The sequence below is a fragment of the Scyliorhinus canicula genome, chromosome 29 (genome assembly GCF_902713615.1).
Source record: "Scyliorhinus canicula chromosome 29, sScyCan1.1, whole genome shotgun sequence".
Lineage (NCBI taxonomy): Eukaryota > Metazoa > Chordata > Chondrichthyes > Carcharhiniformes > Scyliorhinidae > Scyliorhinus > Scyliorhinus canicula.
This window is the reverse complement of record NC_052174.1, coordinates 6234805-6262196: the sequence shown is the minus strand read 5'-3', so window position 1 is coordinate 6262196 and position 27392 is coordinate 6234805. Positions and strand designations below refer to the sequence as shown.

General features: G+C 44.2%; 1 protein-coding gene across 1 annotated transcript; it reads right to left on the bottom strand.

Moving 5' to 3' along the window:
• Positions 1–864: 864 nt before the first annotated feature.
• Positions 865–4969, bottom strand: LOC119958285 (probable G-protein coupled receptor 139). The gene is made up of 2 exons (XM_038786717.1): positions 4873–4969; positions 865–1760 (listed from the first exon to the last, which is right to left on the bottom strand). Exons 1-2 carry the CDS (start codon positions 4967–4969, stop codon positions 865–867), a joined length of 993 nt encoding a protein of 330 aa, XP_038642645.1.
• Between the last annotated feature and the right edge of the window lie 22423 nt (positions 4970–27392).

The following is a 27392-nucleotide window of genomic DNA, read 5'->3' as shown; positions in this document are numbered from 1 at the left end:
TGCGCGTTAGAATGGAGATGTAGGGATAGGGTGGAGGTGTGGGCTCATGTCGGGTGCTCTTTCCAAGAGCTGGTGCAGACTCGATGAGCCGAATGGCCTCCTTCTGCACTGTGAATGCCATGATTCACCTCTAACAATCGCAACCACATAGTTTTATGCCAATCATGACATTCAGCAGTGGAGATTTCCCCTCATGGTTCCGACTGACCTCCATTTTAGACCATAGAACAGTACAGCACAGTACAGGCCCTTGAGTCCACGATGTTGTACCGACCATTTATCCAAATCTAAGATCAACCTAACCTACACCCCTTCAATAGGGGTAGGTATAGCACAGTGGGCTAAGCAACTGGCTTGCAATGATAAACAAGACCAGCAACGCTGGTTCACATTCACATACCAGCCTCCCCCAACAGGCGCAGGAATATCACTTTTAACAGTAACTTCATTGAAGCGTAATTGTGACAATAAGCTTTTATTATTTACTGCTGTACATGTGCCTGTCCAAGAGTCGCTTAAATGTCCCCAATGACCCCCTCCACCACATCTGCTGGAAGTGCATTCCACCCACTCTCTGTGTAAAGAACCTACCACTGACATCTCCCCTGCACCTTCATCCAATCACCTTAAAATTAGATTATTTTTCTCAGTTGTGGTGCGGAATTTCCACTGCTGTTCAATTACGTGCTAAAATCAACAATGTAGAGAATGCGTGTAGCAGTTCAGTTGTTGCCAGTACATGGCCAGAAGGTTCAGAAATACGGCATTAAAAAATTCCGAGCAAACTAGATTGAAAGAAAAGATTAAGAAATAAAACAGCAAGACACAGAAGCACCGAATAATGTTAGAAAGCGTGATTTCTTATCATCTAACTAATTTGACCATCATGGAAAGGGGATACTTCACTCCATTCGCCAACTCTTCTCTGAATTTCCTCTGCGTCACTGCATAGACAAAAGTGTTTGTGCAGCAGCTGAGAAGCTGCAGCATTGAGCCTATTTCCCGAACAAATGCGGGCACTGAAACGGAATATTCCAAGTAATCTAATCGTTTCAATATCGAACAAACTGTAAACACCACCCACAGCACTATGAAATTTCCCGATATGAGAAACAACAAAATCATGGATTTCCTTCGGTTGCCCATCTCTGGGTCACTGGGAGTTTCCCCGTTGCTTCGGCGCTGGAGTCGCCTGCGGGCTCTGCTGCTCACCAGTACGTGCCTGACCGTCAATGCATTGAGCAGTAGAATCAAAAGAAATGGAATCAAAGGCGTTACAATGTAATGAATTAATTCAACTATGGCCCAGATCAGTGAAAGGGATACACTGAGGCCCACGCGACAGAACCAGGAACTGTTCGAGAGCCAATATTTACGTGCAAACATAAAATACCAGGAAATATTCTTCAAAAGGCTCAACACTGTCACAATTCCGAGGACCATTGCGGCAATTCTTTCAGTGCAATGTTTAGATTTTAGCTTCTGGCAAGAAATGGCTACAAATCGATCAAAGGTGAAAGTGACCGTGAACCATACGGAACAGTCAGTGACAGCATAAAGCAGTACTGCATGGATATTGCACAAAGGGATTACGCGCACAAAGTTAAATTGTTCCCAATGAACAATAGGAATTTGCCTCAATATCAGATCGATGATGACAACGAACAAATCCGCTGCTGCCATGGCCACCAGGTAGTAAGTAACACATTTAGAGAGACCACACTTTCCCCGGCATAGAATGGCAATCGTTACCACGTTAACTGTAAATAAGAACAAAATGTGAAAATTATTTAGCTGACACGCAACAGAAGTTAAAAGATCTGTCTGTGCAAAGGAATAGGCTGCATAACAGGGATATATATAAATATTACGATGTTGATGCATATCAATGCACTGATGCTATTGTTCTTCGAGCTAGGGGCGGTCATGGGTTGCACGGTATTGTCGGAGGAGCCTTGGTGATTTGTTTGACTGAGCATTTGTAGATGTTACATATTTCTGCTCCTGTGAATCAGATATGGAGGAGGGATAGTATGTTTATGGAAATGGATTTGGAGCTGCTGAAGTAGGCTAGGTTCTCCTTGGTATTGTTGTGCTTCTTAGTACAGCTGGAGTCTCACGCATTTAATAAATGAAGAGTATTCCAAAGGGCATCTATCATGACTTTGGATGATAGAAAGTATTTAGAAAGTCAGGAGGTGAAGTTTTGTCTACTGTGTACGTACTTTGTATGTTTTCTTGGCCACAGAAAAACACTTTTCACTGTGCTTCGGCACATAGAACGTAGAAGAATAAAACACAGAACAGGCCCTTCGGCCCACGATGTTGTGCAAAACCTTTGTCCTAGATTTAGAACAAATTTATCTAAAGCCCATCATTCTACCGTAATCCATGTACCTATCTAATAGCCGCTTGATGGTCCCTAATGTTTCCGACTCAACTACTTCCACGGGTAGTGCATTCCATGCCCCCACTACTCTCTGGCTGAAGAACCTACCTCTGACATATGTTTCACCATTCACCTTAAATTTATGGCTGCTTGTAATGGTTTGTTCCACCCGGGGAAAAAGTCTCTGACTGTCTACTCTATCTGTTCCCCTGATCATCTTATAAACCTCTGTCAAGTCGCCCCTCATTCTTCTCCATTCTAATGAGAAAATACCTAGTACACTCAACCTTTCATCATAAGACCTGCTCTCCATTCCAGGGAACATTCTGGTAAATCCACTTTGCACCTTTTACAAAGCTTCCACATCCTTCCTAAAATGAGGCGACCAGAATTGCACACAGTACTCCAAATGTGGCATTACCAAGGTTTTGCACAGCTGCATAATCACCTCATGGCTCTTAAATTCAACCCATCAGGTAATGAACGCTAGCTCACCATAGGCCTTCTTCACAGCTCTATCCACTTGACTGACAACTTTCAAAGATCTATTAACATAGACCCCAAGTTCTCTCTGCTCCTCCACATTGCCAATAACCCTACTGTTAACCCTGTATTCCACATTCATATTTGTCCTTCCAAAATGGACAACCTCACACCTGTCAGGGTTAAACGCCATCTGCCACTTCTGAGCCCTGCTCTGCATCCTATCTATGTCTCTTTGCAGTGAAGAACAGCCCTCCTCACTATCCACAACTCCACCAATCTTCGTATCGTGTGCAAGTTTTCTGACCCACCCTTCAGGTGCCTCATCCAAGTCATTAATGAAAATCACAAACAGCAGAGGACCCAGAACTGATCCCTGCGGTACGCCATTGGTAACTGGGCTCCAGGCTGAATATTTGCCATCCACCACCACTCTCTGACTTCTATCAATTAGCCAGTTCGTTCTCCAACTGGCCAAATTTCCCACTATGCCATGCCTCCCTACTTTCTGCATAAACTTACCATGGGGAACCTTATTAAATGCCTTACTAAAATCCATGTACACTACATGCACTGCTTTACCTTCATCCACGTGCTGGTCACCTCCTCAAAGAATTCAATAATACTTGTGAGGCAAGACCTACCCCTAACAAATCCGTGCTGACTATCCCTAATCAAGCAGTGTCTTTCCAGATGCTCAGAAATCCTATCCCTCAGTATCCTTTCCATTACTTTGCCTACCGCCGAAGTAAGACTAACTGGCCTGTAATTCCCAGGGTTATCCCTATTCCCTTTTTTGAACAGGGGCACGACATTCGCCATTCTCCAATCCTCTGGTACCACTCCTGTTGACAGCGAGGACGAAAAGATCATTGCCAACGGCTCTGCAATTTCATTTATTGCTTCCCTTAGAATCCTTGGATAAATCCCGTCAGGCCCGGGGGACTTGTCTATCGTCAAGTTTTTCAAAATGCCCAACACATCTTCCTTTCTAACAAGTATCTCCTCGATCTTACCAGTTAGTGACAATAAATCAAATCAAATCAAAATCCAATCAAATCAACTAATCGTAAAGCTTCCACTGAATTATTGTTTAAACAGATTGTCAATTAACATATTGTTTCTGGATATTTTTTTATGTTGGCCTTCAAAGAATATGTCATGTCTCTTTGTCCTCTTCCTCTGCTTAACATGCAATAGTTTATCATGTCCGTGGTTATTGAATAGGTATTTCCTGCTCCTATGTTCTAACCCTGTTTCGAACAGAATGTACATAAAGCCGCTTTAAGTCTCCTGTGCGCAGGCAGCATGGTGGCGCAGTGGGTTAGCACTGCAGCCTCACGGCGCCGCGGTCCCAGGTTCGATCCCAGCTTTGGGTCACTGTCTATGTGGAGTTTGCATATTCTCCCCATGTTTGCGTGGGTTTCGACTCCACAGCCCAAAAATGTACAAGCGAGGAAGATTGGGCACGCTAGATTGACAGTTAACTGGGGAAGATTAATTGGGTGTTCTCAATTTATTTTTAAAAAGTCTTCTGTGAACAGATGTGTCCAGCGGCCAATGAACAGAGGAGCATATGTTGATTTGATAAACCAAAATAGGACATATATATTATCCTATATATCATATACCTATCCACCCATCCGAATTGTCTATCTCCATAGAACTGACCGTCCGTCGCTCCATTCATTCATCTGTCCATCCATTCATCCATCTGTCTGTCCATCTGTATCGATCTATGTCACTATCTATCAATTCAGCTCTCATTCTGCTCTGCCAGAAAGAGAAGAAGAAAGAGAGACTGAAAATGAAATAAAGGATGGAAGGAAAGAGCGAGGGAGCAGTAAATAAATAAAGAGAGAAATAAGTTTTTGTCTCGAACTGTGCTGACTGTTGTGATATGAGAAACATAATTAAAGAAAGAACGACACACGCAACCTAAAATAAGACGTATTGTTAATTTGAGATTATTGATCCAATTGCTGTAGGTCATTACATACCCGGAACACCAACTGCAGCTAAGACGGGATAGTAAATCCTCTGAATATCGGCAATTGCCCAGAGAATCTTGAGCTTGGTCAAAAAGTTGAGCGACATTATCCTCACTTCCCTGAGAGCAAATGGTTCAAAATGTCTCCACGACGTTGCGAACGATTCTCACTGATACATTTACAAGATTCGTCCCATTTATAGGAGAGCGGATTCAACCAGCTGCAAAATCATATCCCAAGCTGCCTCGGCTTAATTGCAATCAAAAACCAAACAGAGAGAGAGAGAGAGAAAGAAAGACAGAAATAAAGAGAGAATGAAGAAAGAATGAAAGAAAGAGAAAGAAGGAAGAAAGAGAGAAAGAGAGAGAGAAAGAGACCGAGAGAGAAAGAGAGCGAGAGAGATAGAAAGAGAGAACGAGAGAGAGAAAAGAGAGAAAGAAAGAAAGAGTGAATGAAGAAAGAAAGAAAGAGAAAGAGAGAAAGAAAGAGAGAAAGAGAGAGAGAGCGAGAGAGAGTGAAAGAGAGAAAGAGAGAGAGAAAGAAAGAAATCAGTCGCTTCTTGAATTTGTACTGTATATATTAAAATTCTATCGTTCGTTGAGAACTGCTCTGTATTTTCTCTTGTTTTGAATCGCTGTTAATAACTTTCATACGAGTCATATCAAAAACTGAACATCGCCCAAAACTGAAGGTTGTTCAACACGCCATGCTTGATGTTCAGGGATGATGAATAAATCGAGTCGACACTGTAATTTTCCAATTTCAGTTTCAACAATATTAAGACTGTGGACGTTGATTAAGCACAATTTGTCCACGAGTACTCGAATCCATTTGTGGAAGCATTCTGAAATCTCGCATGCAATTTTAACATAACCTGGTCAGCAAATTTGGAGTGGGGACGTGAGCGTTTTCTTGCCTAACTACTCGATTGTTCCCACAAGTGAACGACAGACATTGATCGTTCCTCGACGAGAAAAGAACGTTGTGTGTGTGGGGTTATGGGATGAAGAATGAGGAGTGGCACCACGTGAATTGCTGATTTGGGGGCCGATGCAGAGAAGGTGAATCAACTGGCATCCTTCTGCCCTTTAAAATTCAGTCAAATCCCTTATATATTATTCTCTGTCGCATTGCACCAAGCACGATCTAAGATCCAGTGTAAACCGATATTTAAATGACCATCATGAATTTCAAACTTAGAAAGCACTTTCTTTGTATGATCTTCACAGTGATGGGAGACACTTCATAGCTATATAGCAATCTAAAATTAATCAAGGCGAGGAACTGACAAGATTTGATAGAAATAAATTGATGATTTTGGAGGAAATGATGATACTGTGGACGCATGAAGCGCCACAAAAGTTGGCTAACACACCTCAAGATATTAAAAGAACAAAGAAGAGAACAAAGAAAATTTACAGCACAGGAAGAGGTCCTTGGGCCCTCCAAGCCTGCGCCGATCCAGATTCTTGATCTAAAACTGTTGCCTATTTTCTAAGGATCTGTATCCCTCTGCTCCCTGCACCTTCATGTATCTGTCTAGAATCTAGTAATAATCTTGTAATAATACATCTCGATTTGGAAACTGCAGATTGTACAGGATCATTGTTAAAGCCATTTTATAATTTAGGAAACATAGAAGTCATAATTGGTAAGTTATAGGCTCAACAGTCGATTATATGTCGTGGAGAAGTTAATGTAGTTTAGTAGAGTAACTGAGATATTGGGTAATCAATAGAGCCACTTGGAGAGCGTTGGAGGCGAGGTATATTTTCCTCCCTGTTTCACACCTCTTTCTGGTACCTGCTGACGGTCTATCCTTGGCCCCTTACAAATCCTCGCTCAAGAATAGGCACCCTGGCAACTCTCGGCCACAACACATTGCGACGTGTCTCATCTCCTCCACTGTTCATGATTATCAGGTGAAGTGTCTGATATGCAACTTTGTCTGAGCATAAATGACCTTCTATTGCATTTTCTGATGATTGAGTCAATTGTCTTCATTCCCCATTCTGAACTTCATTCCATAGAACCCAAAGAAGTCCTCCAGTGCATAAAGAGGCCAATCGGCCCATCGAGTCCCCGCCTACCCCCTCAAAGAGCACCCTACCTGGGCCCAATACTCCACCAGAAACCCTGCCCAATCTCTGGACATATAAGGGCAATTTAGAATGGCCAATCCACCGATCTGACGATATTTCTTTTCCACGTAATGACCCAGCACTGACATTCATAACCTTGGAATCATATGTTATCCCAAACTCAGTTTTAATCATGAATAGGTACATTGGAATACAGAAGCAGAAGTAGGCCATTCGCGCCCTCGAGATTGCACCGCTATTTGAATACATTATGGTTGGCCTTCTGTTCCAATGCCGTATACCCACACAGGGCTAAATCGCTGGCTTTGAAAGCAGGCCAAGGCAGGCCAGCAGCACGGTTCAATTCCCGTAACAGCCTCCCCGGACAGGCGCCGGAATGTGGCGACTAGGGGCTTTTCACAGTAACTTCATTGATGCCTACTAGTGACAATAAGCGATTTTCATTTCATTTTCATTTCATTTCATCCTGTTAATTTCATTGGTCTGTAAAAGTCTATTGCCCTCTCCTTTGACATGCTCAGTGACTGACCTTCTGCAGCTTTCAGGGGTAGAGCATTCCAAAGATTCAACAGCATCTGACGGAAGAAATTCCTCCTCATCTCGGTGGTAAATGGCCTGCCCCTTATTCTGCAACGGTGTCCCCAGGTTTTGGCGTTTTATGCATTTGGGCACTTCAATAAGATCTCCTCTCATTCTTCAAAACGTTGAGGATTACAGGTGCAATCTGTCATGTCACATTACCTTTAAGAAATGGGTGTTAAGAAATGTACCTTTAAGAAATGGTCGTTTATCAGCGATGTCAGAGTGTCGGTAGAGCTGGGCTGTCTGTCAGCTTTTTACTTCCGCTTTAGGCTGTTTGCTGCAGGGTGTGTTTCAGTTTCATTTTCAGTGTTGGAGCTGAAGCCAGACAGAGCAGGTGTACTGTTGATCTCTCTGCCATGAAAAGACTATCTCTTGATCATTTGGTGAATTCAGAATTATAAATGTTGTCAGTAGTGAATGTAAACCTAATGTGCTTCTGTTAAAAGGTGTTCCTTTTGTCTTCTGGTAGTTGTTTGGGAAGTTATTAAGGATTACTTAGTGTTGTATTCTTTGGGGGTTGTATTTGAATTGATGGTTGCTAAGATGTTCACTGTATGTTTTAAAAAGGTTAACCTGAATTCATATAATAAACATTGTTTTGCATTAAAAAATACTTTTTCATCTCTGCTGTGCCACACCTGTAGAGTGTGCCGTGGGCTTCCCCTACCACAATCTATTCAAAGTTGTGGGTCAGGTGAACTCCATGATACACTCTGGTGGTCTCTAAACCCTGGCCCATAACAAATCTGAGATAGCTTTGCTCTATAAAAGGGGTAAATGCGAATGTAACTCACCATAGTCTGAGATGGCAATAGGCTGCTTTCCCCTTTGAGGGGGAGAAGTAACTTGTGGTGATTTAACCTGATGATCACCATACCTTCGATTAGGGACAAGGTTGAGAAGGCCTTCATGATACTATTTTTAATAATATCAAACCTCCTTATTCAGCTCACCTGTTGGTGAATCAGTCATCCACTTTATTATCCCCAGCCTGGGTTGTTTCAGTGCACGTCCAGATTATGGCCTCACACTCTACCTTTTATGACCCTGAGGTTATAAAGAATTGTGCAGTCCATTCCATTACAAGCAGCCAGCTTTGTACATTCTTTGTCCCCGTGCTCCCTGACCCAGATGGGCTCCTTGTCAAGAAATTATTTTCGTCGCTCTTAATTTCCAATCTCTCCATTGTTCATCCTCTCTCTCTTCGATAATCACAAGAGTTGAATAGAATATGGCGGAAATCTGGTTTAGACAACTCCCGCCTGATCTTGTTGAAACACTTGACACATACGAGATTCTGCTGTCGTGTGACCAACGTCTTCATATTCTAGGACCACCTTGGAATGTAAAATCACCTCAGCTTCTGTTTTCCAAAGCTAATCTTTCCGTTTTCTTTTACTCCACCATCAATCGCGAGTGTAAAGAACTCATAGATTTCTTTGTCATTAAGATTACCCTTCCCTTAGGTTTTATTCTGTTTTCATTCAAATCTGCCATATCATACGTCTTCAAAAATTAAGCAACATTTAATCCCTGTCCTTGTAAATTCTCACAGCAACTGTAACCCCGCCACCCACCAATTTCCTCTCCGCCGCCAATAGACCTTTTTGTACCTCTGAAGTTTATGCCAATTTTCCTGGAGTTGCGTGTTTGAATATCTTCAAACTGGGATCCATTTGACACGGTAACACAATAGCTCTCCTTTTTATCAAAGTCACAAATGTCACCATTTCTGATTGTGACAGCAGTAAACTACCTAATCCCTCCATTCTAGGCCTATCCACAGCCTTTGATTCAAAGGGTGACCCCTTGTTTTTAAGTAACCCCTAGTTCTATATTCTCCCACAAGTGGAAACATCCTCTCCCGGTCCACCCTATCATTACCCAGCGGGGTCTTAGAAGTTTCAATCAAGTCCTTTAACATCCAAAAGATACAAGCCTGGTCTGTCCAACCTTTTCTCATTAGACATCCCAGCCCTGATCACCGTTTAATCTTTCCAATCTAAAAATGACCCATTAAGTCAACACTGTGTTTCCGGTTAGGCATCTAATCTTCTATCAATCTGATCTGTTACCCACTCTGTCAAGAGCTTTAATTTTCCACAATAATCTTTGATGTGGCATTTTCTGGAAATCTAAGGCCAGAGCGTCCACCTTTTATGCAGTTGGTTCCTCAAGTAACTGAAAGAAAGTGCAGCATGGTGGCGCATTGCTGCCTCACGGCACCGAGGTCCCAGGTTCGATCCCGGCTCTGGGTCACTCTCCGTGTGGAATTTGCACATTCTCCCCGTGTTCGCCTGGGTTTTGCCCCCTCGATGATGTGGCGATTTCGGAGACATGGGTAGAGCAGGGACAGGAATGGTTTTTGAAGGTTCCAGGATTTAGATGTTTCTGTAAGAACAGAGAAGATGGTAAAAGAGGAGGCGGGGGGGGGGGGGGTGTGTGGCATTGTTAATCAAGGAAAGGATACGGCGGCAGAAAGGACTTTTGAGGACTCGTCTACTGAGGTAGTATGAACCGAGGTTAGGAACAGGAGAGGAGAGGTCACCCTGTTGGGAGTTGTCTACAGACCTCCGAATAGTTCCAGAGATGTAGAGGATGGGATAGCAAAGATGATTCTCGACAGGAGCGAGAGTAACAGGGTAGTTGTTATGGGGGACTTTAACTTTCCAAATATTGACTGTAAATACTATAGTTCGAGTACTATAGATGGGTCAGTTTTTGTGTAGTGTGTGCAGGAGGGTTTTCTGACACAGTATGTAGACAGGCCAACAAGGGGCGATGCCACATTGGATTTGGTACTGGGTAATGAACCCGGCCAGGTGTTAGATTTAGATGTAGGTGAGCACTTTGGTGATAGTGGCACAATTCGGTTATGTTTACTTTAGCGATCGGCAGGGATAGGTATATACCGCAAGGCAAGAATTATAGCTGGGGGAAAGGCAATTATGATGCTATTCGGCAAGATTTAGGATGTATAGGATGGGGAAGGAAACTGCAGGGGATGGGTACAATCGAAATGTGGAGCTTTTTCAAGGAAGAGCTACTGCGTGTCCTTGATAAGTATGTACCTGTCAGGCAGGGAGGAAGTTGTCGAGCAAGGGAACCGTGGTTTGCTAAGGAAGTTGAAGCACTTGTCAAGAGGAAAAAGAAGGCTTATGTTAGGATGAGACATGAAGGCTCAGTTCGGGCACTTGAGAGTTACAAGTTAGCCAGGAAGGACCGAATAGGAGAGTTAAGAAGAGCGAGGAGAGGACAGGACAAGTCATTGGCGGATAGGATCAAGGAAAACCCTAAGGCTTTCTATAGGTATATCAGGAACAAAGGAATGACTAGAGTAAAATTAGGGCCAATCAAGGATAGTAGTGGAAAGTTGTGTGTGGAATCAGAGGAGATAGGGGAAGCGTTAAATGGATATTTTTCGTCAGTGTTTACACTGGAGTAAGACAATGTTGTGAGGAGAATACTCCGGTACAGTCGACCAGGCTAGATGGGATTGAGGTTCACAAGGAGGAGGTGTTAGCAATTTGGAAAGTGTAAAAATAGATTAGTCCTCTGGGCCAGGTGGGATTTATCCTAGGATTATCTGGGAAGCCAGGGAGGAGATTGCAGAGCCTTTGTCCTTGATCTTCATGTCGTCTTTGTCGACAGGAATAGTGCTGGAAGACTGGAGGATAGCAAATGTTGTCCCCTTGTTCAAGAAGGGGAGTAGAGACAACCCTGGTAATTATAGACATGTGAGCCTTACTTCGGTTGTGGGTAAAATGTTGGAAAATGTTATAAGAGATAGGGTGTATAAGCATCTTGAAAAGAACAAGTTGATTAGCGATAGTCAACGGTTTTGTGAAGGGTAGGTCATGCCTCACAAACCTTATTGAGTTTTTTCAGAAGGTGACCAAACAGGTGGATGAGTGTAAAGCGGTTGATGTGGTGTATATAGATTTCAGTTAGGCGTTTGGTCAGGTTCCCCACGGTAGGCTATTGCAGAAAATACGGAAGTATGGGATTGAAGGTGAGTTAGCGGTTTGGATCAGTAATTGGCTAGCTGATAGAAAACAAAGGGTGGTGGTTGATGGCAAATGTTCATCCTGGAGTCCAGTTACTAGTGGTGTACCGCATGAATCTGTTTTGGGGCCACTGCTGTTTGTCATTTTTATAAATGACCTGGAAGAGGGTGTAGAAGGATGGGTTAGTAAATTTGCAGATGACACGGTGGAGTTGTGGATAGTGCTGAAGGATGTTATAGGTTACAGAGGGACATAGATAAGCTGCAGAACTGGGCTGAGAGGTGGCAGATGGAGTTTAATGCGGAAAAGTGTGAGGTGGTTCACCTTGGAAGGAGTTACAGGAATGCAGAGTACTGGGTTACTGGCAAGATTCTTGGTAGTGTAGATGAACAGAGAGATCTCGGCATCCAGGTACATAAATCCCTGAAAGTTGCCACACAAGTTAATAGGGCTGTTAAGAAGGCATATGGTGTGCTAGCCTTTATCAGTAGGGGGATTGAGTTTCGGAGCCACGAGGTCATGCTGCAACTGTACAAAACTCTGGTGCGGCCGCACCTGGAGTACTGCGTGCAGTTCTGGTCACCACATTACAGGAAGGATGTGGAAACTTTGGAAAGGGTTCAGAGGAGATTTACTAGGATGTTGCCTGGTATGGAGGGAAGGTCTTACGAGGAAAGGCTCAGGGACGTGAGGTTGTTTTCGTTAGAGAGGAGAAGGCTGAGAGGTGACTTACTAGAGACATATAAGATAGTCAAAGGGTTAGATAGGGTGGACAGTGAGAGTCTTTTTCCTAGGATGGTGATGACCAACACGAGGGGACATAGCTTTAAATTGAGGGGTGGTAGATATAGGACAGATGTCAGAGGCAGTTTCTTTACTCAGAGAGTAGTAGGGGTGTGGAACGCCCTGCCTGCAACAGTAGTATACTCGCCACGTTTAAGGGCATTTAAGTGGTCACTGGATAAACATATGGATGAAAATGGAATAGTGAAGGTCAGGTAGGATTCAGATGGTTTCACGGGTCGGCGCAACATCGAGGGCCAAAGGGCTCGTACTGCGCTGTAATTTTCTATGTTCTATGTTCAACCCAAAGGTGTGCAGGGTAGGTGGATTGGCCACGCTATATTGCCCCTTAATTGAAAAAAAAAATGAATTGGGTACTCTAAATTTATTTTTAAAATGTAACTAAAATAAGTTGGTTATGCACGATTTCACCAAACCATGTTGAATTTGCCTGAATACCCTGGACGTCTAGTATATCTCCTTTAATAATACCTCCTAACATTTTCCCTGTGACAGATGTTAAGCTAACTGGATGGTAATTTTCCACTTTGTCTTCCCTCCTTTTTCAATACTGGCGCTCCATTTTCAATCTTCCAAGCTGATGGGACATGTCCAGAAAATAGATAGATTTGGGAAATTAAAACCAATGCACCACTTAAATCATCAGCCATTTGTTTCAACACCCGAGGATGAATTCCATCGGGACCCGATCATTTGACAATCTGCAGTTCCAGAAATGTCACCCCATCAGTCTCACTTGCCTGGTGATTGTACTTTTCCTGCGTTCCTCCATTGCTTCCATTTGCTGATTTGTAACTGCTTCTGCTGTGCTGCTTGTATCCTCTACAGCAGTGGTTCTCAACCTTTTTTAACCCATGGACCGCTTTTCCTCTTAATTTGTTTTTGTGGACCCCCATAGCCATTCCACACAGAAAAAAAAGCTTCTTATATTTTTCACTAACAAAAAAGTAAAGAAATTGTATCAAATATTAAAGAAATAGTAAATGATTATGCTTTATTTTGAAGGAAAACTAATTTATTGCAAATAAACATATTTAACAATTAAATTCTATAGAGCATTATGTACACTAGTAAATAATTCATAATAAACCATTTTAAGATAGGCCTAAGTGAGTAATTAAGAAAAAAATGCAGGTTTATTCAATGAGATCCCTGTGGTTGATGCTGCTCAGCGAGTTTTTTTATATTCGGCTCCATCGCGGTCAATGATAGTCGAAGATCACCCTTTTTCACAATGTCGAGTCTATTACGAGCTTTTGGTAATAAGTGAAGAACACGACTTAATCCTGATTCAACAAGGTAAGATGATGGAAAAGCTATAACCTAGAGCTGTGCTTTATCCCAGAGTAGTGGGTACTTTTTAGCAGTGTCATTTGTTTTCCATATATTATGCTTCCCATCTTTGAATTTTGCGTGCAATATTTCATCACTTTATAATTCAATGAGGGTCTCCTGTAAAGAAATGTCTACATCGGCAGCATTAACTTCAAAAGGAATTGCCACCCAAGTTGCTATATCCATCATGAGTAGGTCACTAAATCGAGCTTGCATATTTTCATGCAAATTTTCCAAATATTCAGCATACAATGCAAGGTCATCATCGTGCAAATCGCAGCTAATCTAGGTCAAACAAGGAAACTGTTCAAATGCACGACGTCTGATATTAATTTTGTACAGCGGCAGTTTTATCAGAAAAGCAGTAATAGCACCTTCACTGAATATGAGATCAGAATGTTTTCCTTGGAGCTGTTTATTAAGTAAATTGATTTTTTCAAATATATCAGATAAGTAAAATACATTACATTTAGCTGCAAGCAGTTGTTCTCCAAGCTGGGTGTTAGCCAGAAATAAGACAATAGAGTCCCAAAGTTCAGTAAAACGATGAAGGCAATTCCCCTTTGATAACCACCTCACCTCAGTATGCATTACAAGGCGTTCAAACTCTTCCCCATTTTCTCTGCAGAATTCACGAAAGAAGCGATCTCGAAGAGAATTTGACTTAATATGGTTAACCACTTTTATCACAACACTAAGGGCATCATGCAGACGTCCGCCCAATTGCTTTGCAACTAAGTGTTGACGGTGTATCATACAGAGTATGCAAAATACTTCGGGGACAGCCTTTTTCAAGAATGTAATAAAACCTTTGTATTTGCCAGTCATTTATAGCCCCTGAGAGTTGATAGTTTCAACCGAAATCGTTTCTGTTACTAAAGAAGTTAATGCCGTTAATTCTTCCTTCATTAGCGTGGTAAACTAATCCAAGGGAGATTAGTGGGACAATTAGGGCCACAGCAAATGCACCTTTTTGGTTCTGAGCTCCTTCAGCCCTCAAGGTAAATTAGATAGATTATAATCTCTCTTTGACCTTTGTCAGTGCGAGAGAGAGAGTCTAATTTGTTCTGAAGTAGAATTGCTCCATGGACCACTAAAATATCACCGTGGACCCCCAATTCGGTATTTTATTTGTGTGGACCCCCAGTAATGTTTCATGGACCCCCAGGGTCCATGTGGACCCTGGTTGAGAACCTTTGCTCTACAGTGAAGATTGATGCAAGGTACCTGTTCAATTCACCTGCGATCTTCTTGTTCCCATTATCAATTCTCCAGATTCACTTTTTATTGGAGCAACGCTCACTTTCTATTTTCAAAAATATTTATGGAAACTCCTAGTATGGTTATGTACTTATGGCTAGCTTTTGCTCGCACACTAATTATCCTCCCTGTGTTAATCTTAATTCACCATTTGTTCTTCCTTATATTCTGTCCAATCGTTTGACATTCCACCTGTCTTTGCTGGGTTATATATCTTTGCTTTAGGTTTGACACTATCTTTAACATTTATAGTTGATCACGGATTGTGTGTCCATCTCCTGGACTTTTTCTTACTCATTAAAATGTATCTGGTCTGTGCCTCCTGACATATCCCCTTAAATATCTGCCGCTACATCTCTTTGACCTATCACTGAATATAATTTGCGAATTCACTTTCGCAAATTCTGCTTTCATAGGGCAGCACGATAGCACAAGTGGCTAGCACTGTGGCTTCACAGTACCAGGGTTCCCAGGTTCAATTCCCCGCTGGATCACTGTCTGTGTGGAGTCTGGACGTTCTGCCCGTGTCTGTGTGAGTTTCCTCCGGGTGCTCCGGTACACTCCCACAGTCGAAAAACGTGCAGGTTATGTGGATTGGCAATGCTAAATTGCCCTTAGAGTCAATAAAAAGGTTAGATGGCGTTATTGGGTTACGGGGAGAGGGTGGAAGTGAGAGCTTAAATGGGTCGGTGCAGACTCGATGGGCCGAATGGCCTCCTTCTGCACTGTATGTTCTGTGTGCTGCCTCACGGCACCAAGGTCCCAGGTTCGATCCCAGCTCTGGGTCACTGTTCGTGTGGAGTTTGCACATTTTCTCCGTGTTTGCGTGGGTCTCGCCCCCACAGCCCAAAGATGGTGGATTGGCCACGCTAAATTGCCCCTTAGTTGGAAAATATTCTAAATTTATTTTTAAGAAACACAAAATACTCTGCTTTCCTTTCCCTCACAAATGTCCTTATTTAAATTGAAAAAATAATAGCCTTGGACCCACTTCTCCCTCCCTCAAAGCGAATGCAGATTTCAATCTTATAATGTTCACTGGTGCGGAGTGGTGCCCCTGCCATGAGATCATCAATTGACCCTAATTTGTTGCACAATGCCAGGCCTGGTATAGACTGCTCTTGGACTTTTTTCCCAGGACATTCTGTTCTTCGAAATTGTCGAGAAAACATAATATGAGCTCTTCATCCAGACCATCTTTCCCAATTTGACTTTTTCAGTCAATATGTAGATCGGGATCGCCCATGAGTATAATTGTGCATTGTCACGTTTCAGCATGGCATGTTTGATCTCGTGCACAATGCAGCCATGTTGCATCGCTCATTGAGTGAGTGATCGTTTCAGGGAGGGTGTCAGTCATAAGGTCTGCCTTTTCCAGGACGGTGCCAATGTCATTGAAACTGTTCAGGTTTATGCAGGCAAGTAAATGGTGGAAAGGCTTTGGGACATCAGGGGCTGGATTCTCCAAAAATGGACCTAAGTTCCCATACCGGAGTAAAAACGCTGACGTTTCACTCTTGGCTTTCCTCAACAAAGTCAAGAGCGGTTCTCCTACCTGCAGGGGGCGAGAAGGCCCCCCGGGCAGCTGCTCATAGATCTGGCTGAGTAAATGGTTCCCGCACGGGTGGTGGGGAGTCGGCGCCTGTGCACGGCGGTGGGCTGCAGCGGCCCTGCTGTGCGCCATTGCGGACTCAGACAGCGAGCCAACATCGACAATGTAGCCCCCCCTCCCCCCAGATGCCTGTGGGTCCCCCCCCCCCCCACCCCTCCCTCCGGCTTGATCCCCCTTCCAGTGCAGCTGCGGACTGAGTCTGCCGCTGCGACCCGAGGTTCTCGACCAGCGATACATGGTTAGAACCACGCCGTCGGGAACTTGGCCAGTTTTGCCCAGATAAGTAATGGGGGGGGGGGGGGGGGTGGGTTGCTCTGTTATTGGCCCCCAAGCCCTGCTACGTAATCCGCTTGCGGGTGATCTCCGGCCCCCACGCCAAACGCAATTTTGGGTCTGAGCTGCGGGGAATCCAGCCCCAGGTATAGAGGTTAGTGGATTGGCTATATCTCAGAACACAGTAGGAATGGTCGTGGTGATAGGAAGAACCAATAATCCGAACCAGGGGCTGTTTAGCACAGGGCTAATTCGCTGGCTTTGAAAGCAAACGAAAGCAGGCCAGCCTTCCTGAACAGGAGCCGGAATGTGGCGACTAGGGGATTTTCACAGTAACTTCATTTGAAGCCTACTTGTGACAATAAGTAATTTTTAATTTTTTAATTTAATTTTATTGGGGAAATCAAAATGGCATCAAGCACATTAGGAAAACGCCATATCATCCGCCGTCCAATGCTTTGGGCGCTAGTGAGAAAGGCAGACCTTCAAACCTTGTATCTGGTTGCATCGTGAGAAACAAGTTTGGCACTGTTCCTATTTGATTCCAGAACCACTCCCCACAACATGACAGGAGTCACCCTGGCAGTTCTTTGCTGGGACCATGTCTATGCACTCGGCTGTGATTGTTGTTTCCAGTTTAGGCAGGGACGGTGGAGTCGCAACAGGAAAATCAAATTAGAAATCACAAAGCCGTAAGATCTGAGAGGGTGTTTAGGGGTGGTGACACAATCTGTCTCCGGAATTTCAGAGATGGCGCCAGCTGGGTCCTCGGAATGACATCAGAAAACAAACGTGGCCTGTAATCTACACAGTGAAATCCCAAGACAAAGTTCTAAAAAGGCACCTGGATCACCTCAGAGGTAGAGAGCCTGCCCCATTGAGAGTCCATCTGAGACCCCAAAGGAGTCCCTGGCACAGGGCTACCAGCAGTAGAGGATCCTATGCCCATCTCCGCCAATTGTTAGGGCTTGGTTCAAAATGGAGGCCAAGTAATTGGAGGTTCCAGTTAGGGAGCTAGGTGGTAGTTAGGAATAAAATGCAATGAATGCAATATGTCTAGAGGGTTGGAAAACAAAAGCAGGGATGTACTTCTGATGCTATTTATGGCTCTGCTCAGGCCTCCTTTGGAGTATTGTGAGCAGTTTTGGGTAGCATATATAAGGACGAATGCGCTGGCCTTGGAAAGGGTTCAGAGGAGGTTCACAAGAATGATCCCTGGAATGAAGAACTTGTCGTATGAGGAACGGATGAGGACTCTGGTGCTGTACTCGTTGGAGTTTAGAGGGGTGAGAGGGAATCGTATTCAAACTTCCAGGATACTGCGCGGCCTGGATAGAGTGGACACGGAGAGAATGTTTCCACTGGTAGGAAAAAGTAAAATCTGAGGGCACAGCCCCAGCCCTATGATCCTTTTAAAATTGAGATGAGGAGGAATTTCTTCAGCCAGAGGGCGATGAATCTGTGGAACTCTTTGCCGCAAAAGGCTGTGGAGGCCAAGTCACTGAGCGTCTTTAAGACAGAGATAGATAGGTTTTTGATTAATTAGGGGATCAGAGGTTATGGGGAGAAGGCAGGAGAATGGGGATGAGAAACATATCAGCCATGATTGAACGGCGAGAAAGCTCGATGGTCCAAATGGCCTGATCATGCTCCAATGACTTATGGTTTCCTCAACTGCCAATACCGAAGCAACTCCAACATCGGTAACCCTGAGGTGCTCCCAATGGAAGTGAAGATCGCTGATCCACTTCACCCCTTCCGATCCGACTCCATCTGCCACAGACTTGATGCCCAGTTTGAAGACATGAAGGAGGCAACCATGACGTGAAAGCATTGATGATGGAATGGACTTGAGGAGGTGGGGGGTGGATGCGAAGAAGATGTTGTAGTTTCCCCGCTCCAGGAAAGTACTGGACGACGAACTGAACTGAAGAATGGGATTAGGAGAGCTAAGAGAGGGCATGAAAAATCTTTGGCGGGTAGGATCAAGGAAAACCCCAAGGCCTTTTACACATATGTGAGAAATATGAGAATGACTAGAGCGAGGGTAGGTCCGATCAAGGACAGTAGCGGGAGATTGTGCATTGAGTCTGAAGAGATAGGAGAGGTCTTGAACAAGTATTTTTCTTCAGTATTTACAAACGAGAGGGGCCATATTGTTGGAGAGGACAGTGTTAAACAGACTGCTAAGTTCGAGGAGATACTTGTTAGGAAGGAAGATGTTTTGAGCGTTTTGAAAAACTTGAGGATAGACAAGTCCCCCGGGCCTGACGGGATATATCCAAGGATTCTATGGGAGGCAAGAAATGAAATTGCAGAGCAGTTGGCAATGATCTTTTCGTCCTCGCTGTCAACAGGGGTGGTACCAGAGGATTGGAGAGTGGTGAATGTCGTGCCCCTGTTCAAAAAAGGGAATCGGGATAACCCTGGGAATTACAGGCCAGTTAGTCTTACTTCGGTGGTAGGCAAAGTAATGGAAAGGGTACTGAGGGATAGGATTTCGGAGCATCTGGAAAGTCACTGCATGATTTGGGATAGTCAGCACGGATTTGTGAGGGGTAGGTCTTGCCTCACAAGCCTTTTAGTCTCCTTTGAGGAGGTGACCAAGCATGTGGATGAAAGTAAAGCAGCGGATGTGGTGTACATGGATTTTAGTAAGGCATTTGATAAGGTTCCCCATGGTAGGCTTATGCAGAAAGTAAGGAGGCATGGGATAGTGGGAAATTTGGCCAGTTAGATAACAAACTGGCTAACCGATAGAAGACAGAGAGTGGTGGATGGCAAATATTCAGCCTGGAGCCCAGTTACCAGTGGCGTACCGCAGGGATTAGTTCTGGGTCCTCTGCAGTTTGTGATTTTCATTAATGACTTGGATGAGTGAGTTGAAGGGCGGGTCAGTAAATTTGCAGATGATACCAAGATTGGTGGAGTTGTGGATAGTGAGGAGGGCTGTTGTCGGCTTCAAGGAGTCATAGATAGGATGCAGAGCTGGGCTACGAAGTGGCAGATGGAGTTTAACCCTGACAAGTGTGAGGTTGTCCATTTTGGAAGGACAAATATGAATGCGGAGTACAGGGTTAACGGTAGTGTTCTTGGCAATATAGAGGAGCAGAGAAATCTTGGGGTCTATGTTCATAGATCTTTGAAAGTTGCCACTCAAGTGGATAGAGCTGCGAAGAAGGCCTATGGTGTGCTACCGTTCTTTGCAAAGGGATTGAATTTATGAGTCGTGAGGTGATGATGCAGCTGTACAAAACCTTGGTCAGGCCACATTGGAGTACTGTGTGCAATTCTGGTCACCTCATTTTAGGAAGCATGTGGAAGATTTGGAAAAGGTGCAAAGGAGATTTACCAGGATGTTGCCTGGTCTTTCGAGGAAAGGTTGAGGGTGCTAGGCCTTTTCTCATTAGAACGGAGAAGGATGAGGGGCGACTTGATCGAGGTTTATAAGATGATCAGGGGAATAGATAGAGTAGACAGTCAGAGACTTTTTCCCAGGGTGGAACACAACATTTCAGGGGGACATAAATTTAAGGTAAACGGTGGAAGATATAGGGGGGATGTCAGAGGTAGATTCTTTACCCAGAGGGTAGTGGGGGCATGGAATGCACTGCCTGTGGAAGTAGTTGAGTCGGAAACGTTAGGGACCTTCAAGCGGCTATTGGATAGGTACATGGATTAGGGTAGAATAATGGATTGTTGATTAATTTCTTCTTAAGGGCAGCACGGTAGCATTGCGGATAGCACAATTGCTTCACAGCTCCAGGGTCCCAAGTTCGATTTCGACTTGGGTCACTGTCTGTGTGGAGTCTGCACATCCTCCCCGTGTTTCCTCCCACAGTCCAAAGATGTGCAGGTTAGGTGGATTGGCCATGATATATTGCCCTTATTGTCCAAAATTCTATGATTAACCAAGGACAAAAGTTCGGCACAACATCGTGGGCCGAAGGGCCTGTTCTGTGCTGTATTTCCCTTATGCACTAAGATACCCACTGTATCTCAGAGCTCTGGAATCTTTCACCGTTTAGATAATATGCTTCATCATACAAATATGATATACCATTTTCACATTTTCATTGAACTGCATTTGCCAAATGTTTGCCCACTGACTTAATCTATCGATAACTATTTGGAGCCTTCTTATGTCTTCTTCACAAATCATGTACCTAGCTATCTTTGTGTCATCAACAAATTTGGTAACCATCCCATCCATCCCTTCATCGAATTCTTTTATATACATTGTACAAAGTGGAGGTCCCGCCCTGATCAATGTGGCAGACCACCCGTTTGATCTTTCCAATTTAAAAAATACCCATTAAGTCTACTAGAACATAGAACATAGAACAGGACAGGCCCTTCGGCCCTCAATGTTGTGCCGAGCCATGATCACCCTACACAAACCCACGTATGCACCCGACACCTGTAACCCAACAACCCCCCCTTAACCTTATTTTTATTAGGACACTACGGGCAATTTAGCATGGCCAATCCACCTAACCCGCACATCTTTGGACTGTGGGAGGAAACCGGAGCACCCGGAGGAAACCCACGCACACAGGGGGAGGATGTGCAGACAGTGACCCAGCTGGGAATCGAACCTGGGACCCTGGAGCTGTGAAGCATTTATGCTAACCACCATGCTACCCTGCTGCTACTCTGTGCTTCCGGTTAGGAATCTAATCTTTTATCAATCTGATCTGTTACCCCCTCAATCAAGAGCTTTAATTTTCCACAATAATCTTTGATATGGCATTTTATCAAAGTACTTCTGGAAACATAAGTCCAGAGCGTCCACCCTTTATGCCGTTGCTTCCTCAAGTAACTAAAATAAAGGGCAGCACGGTGACGCAGTGGTTAGCATTGCTGCATCACGGCACCGAGGTCCCAGGTTCGATCCCGCCTCTGGGTCACTGTCCGTGTGGAGTTTGCACATTCTCCCCGTTTTTGCGTGGGTTTTGCCCCCACAACCCAAAGATGTGCAGGGTGGGTGGATTGGCCAGGCTAATTTGCCCCTTAATTGAAAAAAAAAATGAATTGGGTACTCTAAAAAAAAATTTTTTTGAAGTAGCTAAATAAGTTGGTTATGCACGATTTCACCAAACCATGTTGAATTTGCTTGATTACCCTGAACGTCTGGTATATCTCCTTTAATAATACCTCCTAACATTTTCCCTGTGACAGATGTTAAGCTAACTGGATGGTAATTTTCCACTTTGTCTTCCCCCCTTTTTCAATATTGGAGCTCAATTTGCAATCATCCAAGCTGATGGGACATGTCCAGAAAATAGATAGATTTGGGAAATTAAAACCAATGCACCACTTACATCATCAGCCATTTGTTTCAACACCCGAGGATGAATTCCATCAGGACCCGATCATTTGACAATCTGCAGTTCCAGAAATGTCACCCCATCAGCCATAGTGCTAACCACTATGCTACCCTGCTGCCCATTTCTGTCAAGGCCCCGGCAAGTTCTCCCTTTGCCTCCATCAGTATTCTGGGATAGATTCCATCTGGCCCTGGTGACTTATCTACCTTAATGTTTTTCAAAATGCCCACACCTCCTCCGTTTTGATCTCATTGTGACCCAGAGTTTCTACACACCCTTCCCCAGACTCATCCTCCAACAAGTCCTTCTCTTATTGATTAGGGTTGGCGCATTTATTTAAAGCAAAGCCAAACCTAGATTTGAATGTACACAATTACCAGAAGTCCAGATAGAGTGGATAGGAATGCCCTATAGCCCCTAGTTGAGGGGCCCATAAACTGGCAATACAATGTAGACTCAGATAGAGGGTTTTGAGATGATTGGAAGGACAATTCTTGAACCAAGAGGGTAGTGTCGATCCGGAATGTATTACCGCAAAGTGGAGTAAGGCAAGGAACCTCAATCCATTTCAACAGTACTTCGATCTGAACTTGAGATGGAGAAACCTACAAGGCTATGGACAAGTGCTGGGCGGTAGGAGGAGTCAGGGTGACTGCTCCTTGACTTGCAAAAGCTCGATGAATTGAATGACCTCCAAGCAGGATGATTCCACCATTCTGAATTCCTGCAATCGGAGAGTTTCTCAACGGCTCCGAGTTAATTCAGCTTTTCTCAGCTTTGTTGATGGAACAGCTTCTGGCTTATGGCTGTTTACAGTGCTTCTGCCGTTGACACAGAAGGACTCATAGTTTGCAGTTTGCAGCCGCCATACCTGTTATAGCTGTATATTATATTTCACCATGATATTAACAGACATGATGAAGCACGTTTTCAATGTGAAGATGGGACGTGATCGCCACAAAGGTAGCCTCCTACCAATAATATCATGGTAAGAATAATATTTTGCTCTGTTTAATAGTATATATAAATGTCGATGGGCTTCAGAGTGGTTTCACAGGTTGTAGCACCAGCGAGGGCCGAAGGGCCTTCACTGCGCTTAATGTTCGATGTTCTATGTATTGGTTACTAGGTTTGATATAAAACTGACCTCCCCAGTTTCCTGCCCACATGAACTCTCTCTTCAAAGGTCTTTTCATCTTCCCCTTACAAAACCTGTTGACTGTAAGTCTGGTGCCAATATCTAGCCTTGGGTGGAATGCTTTGGGCTGCATTCACAAGTAACCAGACTCTGAGCCAACTCCATTCCGATGAGCCAGTGAATACAACCATCCTCACACTGTCCACAGGCTTGATCGGAAAGAACATGTGAACAAAATTATCTATGGCATATTAACTGCACTGGCTAGTAGAGGGAAATTTCGGACTGATCTCTTCCCTCTACACTTATTATGACTCGGGCAATACTTGCTAGCTTCAAGTGGGGCAGCATGGTAGCAAGGGGCAGCACGGTAGCATGGTGGTTAGCATAAATGCTTCACAGCTCCAGGGTCCCAGGTTCGATTCCCGGCTGGGTCACTGTCTGTGCGGAGTCTGCACGTCCTCCCCGTGTGTGCGTGGGTTTCCTCCGGGTGCTCCGGTTTCCTCCCACAGTCCAAAGATGTGCGGGTTAGGTGGATTGGCTATGCTAAATTGCCCGTAGTGTACTAAAAAGTAAGGTTAAGGGGGGTGTTGTTGGGTTACGGGTATAGGGTGGATACGTGGGTTTGAGTAGGGTGATCATTGCTCGGCACAACATCGAGGGCCGAAGGGCCTGTTCTGTGCTGTACTGTTCTATGTTCTATGTTCTAAGTATGCTGTACCAGAATCCAGGAAGTGTGCTTTAACCTGATCCCGGAAGTGTGCTGGACCAGAATCCAGGAAGTGTGGTTTAACTTGATCCCGGAAGTGTCTTGTCCCAGAATCCAGGAAGTGTGGTGAAATCTGATCCCGGAAGTGTGTTGTACCAGAATCCAGGAAGTGTGGTTTAACTTGTTCCCGGAAGTGTGTTGTACCAGAATCCAGGAAGTGTGGTGTAACCTGATCCCGGAAGTGTGTTGTACCAGAATCCAGGAAGTGTGCTTCAACCTGATCCCGGAAGTGTGTTGTACCAGAATCCAGGAAGTGTGCTAAAATCTGAGTCACCGAAGTGTGCTGTGCCAGATTCCAGGAAGTGTGCTTTATCCTCATCCAGGAAGTGTACTGTAATGGGTCGCAAGTATTGTGCTACAGCAGGTTCCAAGTGCTTCCTGGACTGTAAAATTTCACTTCAGCAGTAGGATGCTGTGTTGGAACCTGGGAGCTTCCAAGAGGAATGTCAATTAGATTTTATACAGGAACACTGAATTATTCTCACAATTCGTCCCAGTGATGTTACAGACACAAATATGTTTTGCACTTTTCCTTCCGCATTAGCTTTTTGTTTAATTCACAAAATTATTTCTTTAAATAAGAGTAGAAGTCAGGGAAATCTGTCAAAATCGAATACATGACAGGACATTGCGAATAAATAGTGATATGTCAGGAGGTGGCTGCAACAATTCATCATTCCCCCTCAAACTAATCTGGTGGAGGAGCCCAGTACTGGGTCATGGGTTGAGGATAGGTGGTGAACCTTTTATAACTGTGGTGAGGAGACATTTCCTCTCCCAGAGACTGGTGAAGCTGAGGAATTCACTACCACAGAAAGTAGTTGCGGACAAAATGTGTGATTTCAAGACAGAATTAGATATATTTCTTGGGACTGAAGGGAGCAAGGGATATGGGGGAAGGCGGGTGCAGAACATTGAATTTGTCAATCAGCCATGATTATAATGAATGGCGGAGCAGGCTTGAAGGACTAAATGACCTTCTCCTGCCGATATTTTCTATGCAGGTTTCTGAGCATTAGGTTGTGCATGTAGATACTTTGATCAATGGTAACGCCCAGCATATTGATAGTGGGACTATTGCAGCAATTGAATGTCAAGGGGAGGACTTTAGATTTTCTCTTCTTGCAGATGGACATTGCCTGTCACTTCCGTGGAGCGAATGCAGCATACCACTTATCAGCCTAAACCTGAATATTGCCTCGTTCCTGCTGCATGAGGGACAGCTGTTTCAATATCTGCAGACCTGTGAATGGTGCTGAACATTGGGAACTGACCAGTGAACATTCCCACTTCTGACCTAATGATGGAAGTGAGGTAATTGATGAATCAGGTAAAGGTGGTTGGGCATCGGACACTACCTTGAGGGACTCATGCAGCAAAGTCTCAGTACTGGGGCAGCACAGTGGTTATCACAGCTCCAGGTCCCAGGATCAATTCCCTGCTTGGGTCACTGTCTGTGCGGAGTCTGCATGTTCTCCTTGTGTCTGCATGAGTTTCCTCCGGATGCTCTGGTTTCCTACCACAGTCCAAAGATGTGCAGGCTAGGTGGGCTTGCCGTACTAAATTGCCCCTTAGTGCCCAAAAATGGTTAGGTGGGGTTGCGCGTTAGAATGGAGATGTAGGGATAGGGTGGAGGTGTGGGCTCATGTCGGGTGCTCTTTCCAAGAGCCGGTGCAGACTCGATGAGCCGAATGGCCTCCTTCTGCACTGTGAATGCCATGATTCACCTCTAACAATCGCAACCACATAGTTTTATGCCAATCATGACTTTCAGCAGTGGAGAGTTCCCCTCATGGTTCCGACTGACCTCCATTTTAGACCATAGAACAGTACAGCACAGTACAGGCCCTTGAGTCCACGATGTTGTGCCGACCATTTATCCAAATCTAAGATCAACCTAACCTACACCCCTTCAATAGGGGTAGGTATAGCACAGTGGGCTAAGCAACTGGCTTGCAATGATAAACAAGACCAGCAACGCTGGTTCACATTCACATACCAGCCTCCCCCAACAGGCGCTGGAATGTCACTTTTAACAGTAACTTCATTGAAGCGTACTTGTGACAATAAGCTTTTATTATTTACTGCTGTACATGTGCCTGTCCAAGAGTCGCTTAAATGTCCCCAATGATCCTGACTCCACCACCTCTGCTGGAAGTGCATTCCATCCACTCTCTGTGTAAAGAACCTACCACTGACATCTCCCCCGTACCTTCATCCAATCACCTTAAAATTAGATTATTTTTCTCAGTTGTGGAGCGGAATTTCCACTGCTGTTCAATTACGTGCTAAAATCAACAATGTAGAGAATGCGTGTAGCAGTTCAGTTGTTGCCAGTACATGGCCAGAAGGTTCAGAAATACGGCATTAAAAAATTCCGAGCAAACTAGATTGAAAGAAAAGATTAAGAAATAAAACAGCAAGACACAGAAGCACCGAATAATGTTAGAAAGCGTGATTTCTTATCATCTAACTAATTTGACCATCATGGAAAGGGGATACTTCACTCCATTCGCCAACTCTTCTCTGAATTTCCTCTGCGTCACTGTATAGACAAAAGTGTTTGTGCAGCAGCTGAGAAGCTGCAGCATTGAGCCTATTTCCCGAACAAATGTGGGCACTGAAACGGAATATTCCAAGTAATCTAATCGTCTCAATATCGAACAAACTGTAAACACCACCCACAGCACTATGAAATTTCCCGATATGAGAAACAACAAAATCATGGATTTCCTTCGGTTGCCCATCTCTGGGTCACTGGGAGTTTCCCCGTTGCTTCGGCGCTGGAGTCGCCTGCGAGCTCTGCTGCTCACCAGTACGTGCCTGACCGTCAATGCATTGAGCAGTAGAATCAAAATAAATGGAATCAAAGGCGTTACAATGTAATGAATTAATTCAACTATGGCCCAGATCAGTGAACGTGATACGCTGGTGCCCACGCGACAGAACCAGGAACTGTTCGAGACCAATATTTACGTGTAAACATAAAATACCAGGAAATATTCTTCAAAAGGCTCAACACTGTCACAATTCCGAGGACCATTGCGGCAATTCTTTCAGTGCAATGTTTAGATTTTAGCTTCTGGCAAGAAATGGCTACAAATCGATCAAAGGTGAAAGTGACCGTGAACCATACGGAACAGTCAGTGACAGCATAAAGCAGTACTGCATGGATATTGCACAAAGGGATTACGCGCACAAAGTTAAATTGTTCCCAATAAACAATAGGAATTTGCCTCAATATCAGATCGATGATGACAACGAACAAATCCGCTGCTGCCATGGCCACCAGGTAGTAAGTAACGCATTTAGAGAGA

What these genes read in the sequence shown, in the direction of transcription:
- LOC119958285 (XM_038786717.1), bottom strand. Translation starts at nt 4,969, where the DNA reads ATGTCGCTCAACTTTTTGACCAAGCTCAAGATTCTCTGGGCAATTGCC. An exon ending in AGCTGCAGTTGGTGTTCCGG is followed by an intron (nt 1,761 to 4,872) that starts GTATGTAATGAC and finishes TCTTATTTACAG; the next exon opens with TTAACGTGGTAACGATTGCC.